Source organism: Triticum dicoccoides, chromosome 7B, assembly GCF_002162155.2.
Source record: "Triticum dicoccoides isolate Atlit2015 ecotype Zavitan chromosome 7B, WEW_v2.0, whole genome shotgun sequence".
NCBI classification, from domain to species: domain Eukaryota; kingdom Viridiplantae; phylum Streptophyta; class Magnoliopsida; order Poales; family Poaceae; genus Triticum; species Triticum dicoccoides.
In genome coordinates, this window is record NC_041393.1 from 757566001 (window position 1) to 757577506 (window position 11506).

The 11506-nt window shown below is 46.3% G+C and overlaps 1 protein-coding gene across 2 annotated transcripts; it reads left to right on the forward strand.

Annotated features, from left to right (window-relative positions):
- The first annotated feature begins 913 nt into the window (after window positions 1–913).
- On the forward strand, window positions 914–6300 carry LOC119341959 (disease resistance protein RGA5-like). 2 transcript variants are annotated; one of them, XR_005165344.1, is made up of 4 exons: window positions 914–1910; window positions 2945–4946; window positions 5032–5137; window positions 5612–6300. XR_005165344.1 is itself a non-coding variant. In XM_037613804.1 (3 exons), exons 1-3 carry the CDS (start codon window positions 1102–1104, stop codon window positions 5050–5052), a joined length of 2832 nt encoding a protein of 943 aa, XP_037469701.1. In that variant the 5' UTR covers window positions 914–1101; the 3' UTR covers window positions 5053–5604. The 2 variants fall into 2 exon arrangements, 1 of the variants encoding a protein (XP_037469701.1); XM_037613804.1 differs by lacking the exon at window positions 5612–6300 and having other exon boundaries at window positions 5032–5604.
- The last annotated feature ends 5206 nt before the right edge of the window (window positions 6301–11506 follow it).

Below are 11506 nucleotides of genomic sequence, written 5' to 3' on the forward strand. Positions count from 1 at the left end.
TATAAATTTTTAAATATATTATCTTTTTGTTACATATTTTTAAATATGTGCCCACTTGTCAGGAGTGCGTCGGAACTCAGCAAATCTTGTGCTTTGCCGGCTTTTTATTTGTCGCCGAGTTCCTTTTTTTTGGCACTGGACATACGATGATGTTCACCGAGTTCATGCTCATTTCCGAGTTTAATTATCACTATACTCGGCAGACGTGCTCCATTGTCGAACTCCTGATAAAAGTGGAACTCGGTATGCATGGCGATTCCAGTAGTAAGCATCGCACCTAGGCAACCCGGAAATACTCCAAGCATGGAGCAAACTCTTGATCTCTTGAAAAAAAAACTCTTCAACAATATGTCTGAGCCGAGGCCTATCCTTCACATAGTTTCAACGCCACCGTCTTGGAGTCAGTTTCCTGCATGAGCTTGTGGATACCCGTATCGTTTGCTCAAGCGTGAGCTCCTCCTACCAGATTTGCCTCCTATTCGTCGGCGACAAGTTTCGTCAGCGCCACAGCCCACAAGAGACGGCGAGGCAGAGTTGGACTTGGATCATTGGATGCATGATGAGCGGTCGTTTTCTTGGGCTTTCCTAGAGCTGTCGGTCCAACCAGCGCATTGAAGGCTTGATTGGTTAGTGTTCTGGAATTCATGGCTCAATCGCGACGGGCATGAAGAATTGGTGGCTCTTTTTTTCTAAACCACACTATACTAATAATTGAACACTGACGGCATAGTTTCTCCCAGACGTGATCAACTCTTTGTGTTTGATTGTATCGACAAGGTTGCTTTCTTGATTGGCGCCATGAAAGCCACATTCCCAGATGCTTCATCCCGCCTTCCCAGCTGCATGGTACACCTACTAACTGCTCAACAGAATTGTTCGTCTTACCAGGAAATTTTGGTCTGCTCCGCTTTATTTGCAGCCTGGCTTCCACGAAGCTTCCTAGCAATAACGGAGGCATTGGCGCATTGCTTAGCCAGGACACGTCCGTCCACACGCATACACACCACCATTACTAGTGAATCTCTCTGCTCACCACCACTACTCCTCCATCAAACACCACCAGGCACCAGTCATCTTGTGTAGCGGCCAGAAGAGAGGGAGATGGCGGGCCTGGGCGTGGGCGTCGGGACGGGGGCGTTGGGCTCCGTCATCGGCAAGCTTGCCACCTTGCTCGGCGACGAGTACACGATGCTCAAGCGGGTGCGCAAGGACATCGCCTTCCTCCAGCGCGAGCTCAGCCGGATGCAGATCCTGGTGGACACACTGGCGGACATGGAAGAGCTCGACGAGCTGGCCAAGGACTGGAAGGGCAGCATCCGCGACCTCAGCTATGACATGGAGGAGTGCATCGACCGCTTCATGCTCCGTCTCGGGAACGGCGACGCCAGGCCCAGGTTCGTGAAGAAGACAGCTCGCAGGCTCAAGACGCTCTTTGAGCGCCATGGCATCGGGTCCCAGATCAAGGACCTCAAGGCCCGCGTCGCCGAGGAGCGTGAACGGAGGCAGAGGCTGAACCTCGACGATTATATGGTAAATCGAACAAGGCCCGTGGTAATAGATCCTCGGCTAGCTGCGTTCCATGGGGTGGCCAATGGCTCGGTGGCCATTGACGACCGCAGGGACCAGGTTATCTCTTGGTTGACGGCGGAGAGCGAGGAGCTGAAGATGGTGGCTATTGTTGGAGGTGGGGGGCTGGGAAAGACCACCCTCGCCATGGAGACCTATCGCAGGATTGGAGGGGACTACCAGTGTCGAGCTTCGGTGTCGGTGTCGCGCACTCTTGATCTCGAGAAGCTCTTGAAAGATGTCTTGTCACAAATCGATGAAGCTGAATTTAGTAAGTGCCAGTCGGAGAGGTGGGAGAAAGACCAGCTAATCCGTCACATCCAACTGATCTTGACGGGAAAGAGGTATGGTTTCTTCATCCATACATGTGATTATCATTTGATGACATGTTAATTTCCCCGCATACAACTAGCCTAACTCAACTGGTTGGGGGAGTGGAAGTACAAACCCAACACCTGGGTTCAAATCCTCAAGGAGGCGACTCGGGGCTTCTCCAACCCTAGGCACCGCCGCCGCCCTCTCCTTCTCCCCTCCTCGCGTCGCCGCCGCCCTCTCCTCCTACCCTCCTCGCGCCGCCGCAGGGTGAAACCCGCGTGGCACACGACGGCGGCGGGGGGACTTCCTCTCCCGACTTCCATTCTTCCGCTGGCGACTGATCTAGGCGGCGCTGTGGCGCGAGGTGGCAGAACTCGGCCAGTGGTGGCGGGGCATGGGGCGTGCGGCAGCGGGCCTTGGCAGGTGGTGGTGGGCGCTGGGCTCGTGGCGCCGCTCCTGCGTGTGCAGGCGGCGGTGGCCCCTGTGCGCGATCAGCGGCTCCCTTTCCTACCCGGATGGCGCGGGGGTGGCGGCGGCCCGGCGTGGCCGGCGATCTGGATGCGGTGGGGCCGGTGGCTCGCTGGTCTACTAGAGATCCAAGGGCATCATCGTCTCCGACTCGACCTGCTTCGGTTCATGCTAGATCTGGATGCGGTGGGGCCGGTGTCTCGCTGGTCTGGCAGAGGAGTGCACCGGACTGGTGGGTGCCCCATACCCGGCAGGTGTCCTGGTTGTGACCTCAGGTCTTAGATGTTACGTTTGGCTGCGAGGTCTGTTTGGTATTAGGCCCAGACTATCAGCATTCCTTCATCAACTGGATAGGAGTAGCGTCAGATGTTGCCTAGACGGTGACTTTAGTCTTACTGTTGTATGACTTTGTTAGGTCTTGTGCGAATAATTAATAAAGTGGCTGCATGCATCGTCCAGATGCAGAGGCCGGGGGTCCTCCTCCTTTTCTAAAAAAAATACAACTAGTTATCTTTTGAAATATTAAATGTAGGTGTAGTCCTGACCATCGAATTTACGCCAGTAAGCTTAATTAATAGTGTAACGATTCATGTAGGTACTTCCTTGTTATTGACGATTTATGGAAAGTACAAGATTGGGAATTTATCAAAGCAGCTTTTCCTGACAATTATAATGGTAGCAGAATAATTGCTACTACACGCATAGCCAATGTAGCCAGGTCATGTTGTTCCAACTCTCGTGGTCAGCTCTACCAAATGCTACCTTTGAATGATGTTGATTCCCGAAGATTGTTCTTTAAGAGAATTTTTGACTCAGAAAGTTTATGCCCTCCTCAACTGGAAAAGGTTTCAGCTAGGATCTTAAAAAAATGTGGTGGTATGCCGTTGGCTATAATTACCCTTGCGAGTTTGCTAGCCAATAAACCTCCAAGCGCAGCTGAATGGGAGAGACTCCAAGATTCCATTGGTGCTGGTCTTTCATATGAGAGTGATGATGGCGGAAAGGGTATGGCACATATATTGTTACTTAGTTATTGGGATCTCCCACACCACTTGAAGACCTGTTTGTTGTACTTTTGTATATATCCAGAGGATGCGGAAATCTCATGTGAAGAACTGAAATGGAAATGGATAGCCGAAGGGTTTATTGCTACAAAACAGGGGAATTTGTATCAAGAAGCAGAGAGTTGTTTTAATGAACTTGTCAATAGAAGCATGATCCAGATAGTTGATGTTGACAATTTTGAAGAAACATTCTGTCAGGTTCATGATACAGTGCTTGACCTCATAATTTCTCGCTCAGCTGAAGAGAATTTTGCCACTGTTTTAAACGGTGTCTGCAATTCGTTGCCAACCAAGATCCGCCGACTCTCCCTGCAATCTAGTGAGCTGGAACAGAAATGGGCAATCCAAGCTATCACAAGAAGCAGGTTACATGTTCGCTCATTGAATGTGTTTGGAGAAACAAAGGAGATACCCCCACATGTGGACTTCCCGTCTTTGCGTGTGTTTGATATATGTCGGCGTTATTCCTTGTGGGAAAACAACCTTATAATAAATATAGGAAGTTGGCCTCAACTGAGGTATTTGAGAATTCAACATTCCGGAATCACGGTGCTTCCAGAAGATATTGGAAAGCTACAGAACTTGGAAACACTTGATTTGCGGGGCAGTTGTATTAGAAAACTGCCATCAACAATAGCCCGGCTTCAGAAACTGGTGCGCCTATTCATTGACGATAGTCAGTTTGTGTTTTCTGCTGATATGTTTGGGAGCATGCAAGCCCTGGAGGAAGTGTCAGATATATGGAAAATTGATAACGAGGAGAAATTTTGGGAAGAGCTTGAACATCTAACAAAATTGAGAAAGATCTCCATGAGTAATGTGTGCTATTATCCTGGGCATTCTGAATGCTATAGAGAAAGACTGAGGTCATCTCTAAATAAGTTGGGTAAACATAGCCTTCTGTATCTTCGTACTAGCGGAGAAATGGGAAACATTATATTCAGGGATCCATGCTGCACCTTTCCGCACCTCCAACATTTTAAACTGGATTATGACATGGAAAGGGTTCCCAAGGGAATGGCCTCCCTAAGCAACATCCGGAAATTGGAGATAGCAGTCAGACAATTTGATGAGGAAGGTCTCCACATTCTCATGAGTATGCCTTCCCTTGCCTATCTCCAACTAACGGTAAGGTTTCGTGGCGTCATGAGCCCCGTGACTATTAGTAGTAACGGATTCAAACTCCTAGAGGTGTTCCACTTCCACTGCAACACATCATACGGAGAACTGGGGATAGAATTTACAACAGGTGCTATGCCAGCACTCCGACGGCTCCATCTTTTCTGGCTGGCATCGATTGTTACGTTGAGGTCTAGTGATGGTGCTTGCATGGGCATCCAGCATCTTTCAAGCCTTGTGCAACTCCAGGTCGAAACTAATTGTACTGGTGCAACCCTGGAGCAGGTGGAGGCCCTGGAGGGTCCCGTTGAAAAAGCAGTCACCTTGCATCCCAACCGCCAGACTCTTCAGTTCCATCTCCATAGAAAAGATGACCATATTATATTCGGGGACGACGAGGAGGAAAGGAAGAGGGTAAGGCGATCTTGGCCCGCTGGTTCCTTCATTCCATTGCACTACATCGTGCTTACGGTTTTTCCCTTTTTCCCATCCACAACAGCAAGAAGACCAGGTGATCTAAGCTACATGTTTGTTTCTCTGCTGCCATTTACCACGGCTCAGCAACTTGTCTCCGGAATACTGATACTTGTCACCTTATATCATGAGTAAGCACTAGCTAGGACCTTTTGCCGCATTGTGTGCATGTAATAAAAGGGTTTGGTGCATCGGGTTTTTCGTCTCATAGTTTGTATTTGAGTACGAGCACAAACAGTGGGTTTTCCTGATGCGTGTCGAACCCATGACCTATTTTTTTTGTTCTCTTCTCGGACATTTTTTCTCCCTTATGCATGTTTCGTTTGCATGTATCCCGATCATTTGAGCTATTTATTTGTATCTCATAAGCTATTTGGTAAAGGCAGGTTTTTTTATATATGCTTCAGCAACCAACAGCTGTTGGTTGAGATCTCCGAATTTCAGGAGCACCTTCGTGGACTGCTTCGGTTTGGTTATATTATAGTGATAATTAACTGTTTGAACTTGGTGTATAATTGTGGCAACCACAGCTTCAGCAATCAACTTAACATTAACGGCTGTAGTTTCCTCGAGATAAACAACTGTTCAAATCTCTGAATTTTCAGGAGCACCATCGTTGACAGCTTCGGTTTGGTCAGGGCCGTTGAGGGGCATATTTTATACATATTTTGGTGGAAGGCGTCAAAGCACTCAAGACAGAGGCAGCCCTTCCCTCCTTCCTTCCTGCAAGGCTTGGTTCAAAACAGAGTCTTCAGCCAAGGATCTGAAAATGTACACTTAAACTGAACGTTCGTGGTTTCAGGCTTTCAGTATCATCTCGTTTCCTGATTTAACAACAGTAGTATCTACTGTAGCATCCAACCTTTTCCCGATTATAAGCGCTAGGTCTTCGTTGGTTCCAAAGAAACCATAGGAGCCCCAAAAGGGGGGAGGCGTCGAGGAGGAGAAGAAGACACAAACCTCAAGAGAAGGATGCAAAACTATGACCTTAGTGTAAAAGCTAGGGTTGGCTGCGTTAAGCGTGTTACCTCTTGGCAGGGACGCCTTCGTGTTTATATAGACAAAAGGATTACAAGATATGGCGCAGGTAGTTGGTTTGGTTATCAACTTGTCCTCTACTCCAAGCTACGTAAAAGATAGAGATTATCCTAGCCAACAACCTGCGCCTCAATTCTAATGTACACAATACGTTACATTGTCACGATACAACTACGGCCCTACTCTTTTAACATCCTCCCTCAATCTTAACATGTCAAGGTTCAGATTGCGCTTGAAGGCCTGTAGTTGCTTCACTTGTAACGGTTTTGTGAACCCATCCGCGACTTGATCTCCTGTTGGAATGAACTGAATATGTAGTAGCTTTTGTGCAACTCTTTCTCGTACAAAATGATAATCAATCTCTATGTGTTTCGTTCTTGCATGAAACACTGGGTTTGCAGACAGATATGTTGCTCCAAGATTGTCACACCATAAGCATGACACACCTGTTCTTCCAACGCCAAGTTCATCAAGCAGAGTTTCAATCCACATTACCTCAGCTGTTGCATTTGCCAAAGATTTATATTCTGCTTCAGTGCTGGAGCGTGACACCGTAGCCTGTTTCTTTGCACTCCAGGATATAAGGTTCGACCCAAGAAAGATTGCAAATCCTCCTGTAGATCTTCTGTCATCAGGGCATCCAGCCCAGTCTACATCAGAAAATGCACTCATTGTAGTTGAAGAAGACTTACACAATTTTAGCCCTGTGTTTGCACTCCCTTGAAGATACCTCAATATCCTCTTTACAGCTGTCCAATGTACAGAAGTAGGAGCATGTAAAAATTGACAGACTTTATTAACAGCAAAGGATATATCAGGTCTTGTCAGTGTCAAGTACTGAAGAGCACCAACTATACTTCTGTACTTGGTTCCTTCTTCTGGGCTCAGTAATTCTCCTTCATATAATGACAACTTGTCAGTGATAGACATAGGTGTACTGGAGGGTTTGCAATCCTTCATACCTACTCGTTTGATTACATCTTTGGCATATTTTTCCTGAGTTAGCATAATACCTTCATGCAACCTCTTTACCTCAATACCTAGGAAGTAATGTAACTCTCCTAGATCTTTAAGAGCAAACTCATTTTTCAGATTTGACAGCAATGCTAAGGTAGCCTCCTGTGAGGAGCTGGCAACAATTATGTCATCAACATAAATTAACATAAATATAATCACCTTCTCTTTCTTGAAGAAGAAAAGAGAAGTGTCACCCCTTGAAGGATTGAAACCAAGTTGCTGAAGTTTTGCACTCAATCTTGAATACCAAGCTCTAGGTGCCTGCTTTAGACCATATAAGGCCTTGTCCAATTTGCACACATGATGTGGCTTTGAACCATTTTCAAACCCAGGTGGTTGTTTCATATAAACCTCCTCCTCGAGAACACTAGTAGAAAAAGGTTCAAATGTGAAGCACATTAGTGCCGGTTTGAAAAAAAACCGGCACTAATGTGATCAATAGTGCCGGTTCGTGGCTGCGATCAATAGTACCGGTTCGTGTTGAGCCTTTAGTACCGGTTCGTGCCACGAACCGGTACTAAAGGGGTAGTGGCAGGCTGGCGTCAGGCCGGGTCCCCACGAGCCCCTTTAGTACCGGTTTGTGTTACCAACCGGTACTAAAGGTCTAACCTATAGTACCGGTTCATGCCACGAACCGGTACTAAAGGGGCCAATTTTCAAACTCTACGCCCCCTGTATCGCCATTTCAGTTTTGAAAAAATCAAAAGAAAATGATAAAAACTTCAAAAAATAAAATCCTTCGAGAGGTAGTTATATTACTATATCTACTAGTTAGGAAAATTTGAAAACTTAAATTTGGACATGTTCTGCAAAAAGTGTAGGGAAAATGTAAAACGGCTATAACTTTTGCATACGATGTCGGAAAAAAACGTATAAAATATCAAAAAATTCAGCACGAAAATCCGCATCCGATGGAGACAGCCTACGGCCTGTTTGGAATTATTTTTAAATCCTCAAATTCGAAAAGGAAAAAAAGATATGGTCAAATTTCAGTTTTTTTAAAAAAATTGGTTAAATTTGGTCAAACTACTTATTGAAGAAGTATGTTACTACATAATTATTCAAGAATATTAGTGTTACTAAATAATTATTTCAATTTTTTGAATTTTGGTCAAACTATGGTCAAACTATGGTCAAACTTATTCAAGAAATATTAGCGTTACTAAATAATGACTGTTTTTTTAGAATAATAGTTTCAAACTCAAACAGTGAAATGTGTGACTTCATGCTCAAGCTAAACTCCTGAGGGTTAATAGGATTGACATCTTACTATTGTCAGGAAAACAATAAGTGCAGACTCGGAAACGAAGGAGAATAGAACCCGAAAGTTAACCGTGCTCGGGCTGGAGTAGTGAGAGGGATGGGTGACCGATCGGGAAGTTAGATGATTTGGAATGAGTGATCCACACTTGAGCAGTTAAGAGAGGTGATTAGAGACTAAATCATCAAATAATTCAGAAAAATTAAAAATCGAAAAAAAATCAAAAAAAATTTCCAAAATTTTCAAAAAAAAAATTCAAAAAAAAACCTTTAGTACCGGTTGGTAACACCAACCGGTACTAAAGGTCCCCCATACTAGGGCGTGAGCTCACGCCACGTGGTGGCACTTTAGCGTCGGTTCGTGCCGAACCGGTACTAAAGGGGGGGGGGGCCTTTAGTGCCCACACTTTAGTGCCGGTTCCATAACCGACACTAAAGGCCCTACAAACCGGTTTTAAAGTTCCGTTTTCTACTAGTGGAACCATGTAAGAACGCATTCTGAACATCCAATTGGCGAAGACTCCATCCCCTGGAGACAGTAATAGACAGAACAAGTCTAATAGTAGCAGCTTTAACTACTGGACTAAAAGTATCCTCATAATCAATGTCATATCGTTGTTTAAAGCCTTTAGCTACTTGTCTAACCTTATATCTATCTATCGTGCCATCAGGTCTCTTTTTAACTTTATGCACCCATTTACAATCAATAATATTCCTCCCTCGCTTAGGAGGAACCAAACGCCAAGTTTGGTTTTTCATAAGTGCATGATACTCTACATTCATGGCATTTTTCTAATTGTCATTTCCTAGAGCTTCGGTCAAGGTTTGGGGCTCACTAGTAGCAGCAAAATTTGCAAATTTGAAGTTCTTATCATACCTTAGTGTCCCATCTTTGTAAATTGTGGGTTTTAAGATACCTCATTGTGCTCGTGTAGTCATCCGAGGAGGTGTACTTGAACGTACAGGCTCGGCAGCCACAGAGGATCCCGATCCCGCCACAGCAGAATCAGCCTCGCCTGTCGCATGTGCGGACGACGTTGGATCACGCGCCGATCGGGTAGGAGAATCTGGCCTTGGCGAGTCGGCTGGCTCCACGTGACTGCGGGCTAGCATGTGGTCGCACCCGTCATCATTGCGCCACACAACGAGGGACACGCGACCAGGCTCAGGTCCACCCGCCTCATGACGAGTGGGGCATGGAGACAGAGAGCGGTCCGGCCCACCCGACCGGCCTGGAGACTCATGCCAGGCGGCGCCCAAGGAGTGGTCGTCCCCGAATCCCGGCGATGGCGACGTCAGAGGATCCGCCTGGGGATCCGTTCCCGTGTCAGCGCGATCAGGCGAATCTGCCTCGTGTCCACTGCCAGGTGCTTCCTATTGCTGCTGCATAAAATCACAAGCATTTGGAGTGCAGTTTTTTCACCGCCATCTCCGTCAGTAGTAGGGCTATGTAACAAATGATCATCAGCATAATGCTCGTCCCCATGATAGGTAGGATTGAGTAACTCCGGATTCAAGAGAAGAATTTCTGCCCGAAGCCTTACACTAGCATTTGGGTGTAGTATAGAGAATGGAAAGATGTTTTCATCAAAAATAACATCCCTGGAGATATCCACTCGCCCTGTTGCATTATCAAGGCATTTAAAACCCTTGTGAAGATTGCTATATCCAAGAAAAGTACATTGTTTGGAACGGAATTGAAGTTTGTGCTTGTTATAGGGTCGGAGATTAGGCCAACAAGCACACCCAAAAATTCTAAGTGAGGAGTAATTTGGTTTTTCATGGAACAATCGCTCAAGAGGGGTTTCAAACTTGATAACTTTGCTAGGAAGGCGATTAATCAAATATGTGGCAGCAATAAACGCCTCATCCCAAAATTTTAAGGGCATGGAGGCTTGGGCAAGGAGAGACAAGCCTACTTCGACTATATGTCGATGTTTTCTTTCTGCTGATCCGTTCTGTTGATGCGCATGGGGGCAAGACACGTGATGAGATATTCCTATCTTGGTGAAAAAGAAGTTGAGTTTTTCATACTCCCCTCCCCAATCTGTCTGAAGAGCAAGGATTTTGCGATTAAATTGTCGTTCAACAATGTGCTGAAAGTCATGAAATTTTTGAAAAACTTCTGACTTGTGTTTGATCAAATAGATCCATGTGAATTTACTGAAATCATCGATGAAACTCACATAATATTTCTTTCTGCCTACTGTTTCAACAGCAGGTCCCCAAACATCAGAGAAAATAAGTTCTAAAGGAAACTTGGATTCACTTATTGATTTTGGATAAGGCAATTGGTGACTTTTTCCCTTTTGACAGGCGTCACAAACAGAATCATTATTGGAAAAACTAGCACAAGGGAGTTTATTTTGACTAAGAATTCTTCTGGCCATGAGAGGAGACGGATGACCTAAACGTTGATGCCATCTATCCGAAGATATTTTGGTGGCACTGAGCATCTGCTTCTGGACGTTGGATCCCTTGTGCTTGACGGGGTATAGACCACATCTACCCCTGCCTCGAAGGAGTACCTTCCTCGTTCCCCGTTCCTTAACAAGAAAAGAATGAGGGTGAATCTCACAAAAGGCATCATTGTCAAGTGCAAGACGACTAGCAGAGATTAGGCTCTTGCTAGCTTCTGGAACATGAAGGATATTATTTACGTAAAGATCACGATCAGGGGTACGAATAGCTGAATGACCAACATGTTCTATTGCCATACCTGACCCACTAGCAGTGTGGATTTGCTCGTTCCCAGTGTAGCGGTCGCGGACAGTCAGCTTCTCAAGGTCTCATGTGATGTGATCGGTGGCGCCGCTGTCAAGATACCAGTTGGTATCCACCCCATATTGAGGTGCTGCCAGGTTCGCCGTCCTCTCTTCTCCTCCTTGGTAGGCTTCATCATAGCGTTTCCAGCACTTCCACGCTGGATGACCCAGTTTGCCACAGATCTGGCACTGGATCCTAGGTGCAGGGGCATTGTTGTTGTAGTTGCCCCCACCACCTGTTGTTGTAGTGGCCGCCTCCTCCTTGTCCACCGCGACCGCCAGACTTGATGTAGGGGCGGCCACGGTCACCACCGTTGTTGCCGTTGCCGCCACGGCCACGGCCACGGTCACCACGCCCGCGGCCTCTGGTGGCAGCGTTAGCGGAGGACTGCGACACTCCACCGCGGAGCTTCATCCGCG

Bases quoted from the DNA above. Each gene is read 5' to 3' on its own strand.
- LOC119341959 (XM_037613804.1), top strand. From the start codon at position 1,102: ATGGCGGGCCTGGGCGTGGGCGTCGGGACGGGGGCGTTGGGCTCCGTC. The intron at 1,911-2,944 runs GTATGGTTTCTT...CGATTCATGTAG, and splicing joins CTGATCTTGACGGGAAAGAG to GTACTTCCTTGTTATTGACG. The intron at 4,947-5,031 runs GTAAGGCGATCT...CATCCACAACAG, and splicing joins ACGAGGAGGAAAGGAAGAGG to CAAGAAGACCAGGTGATCTA.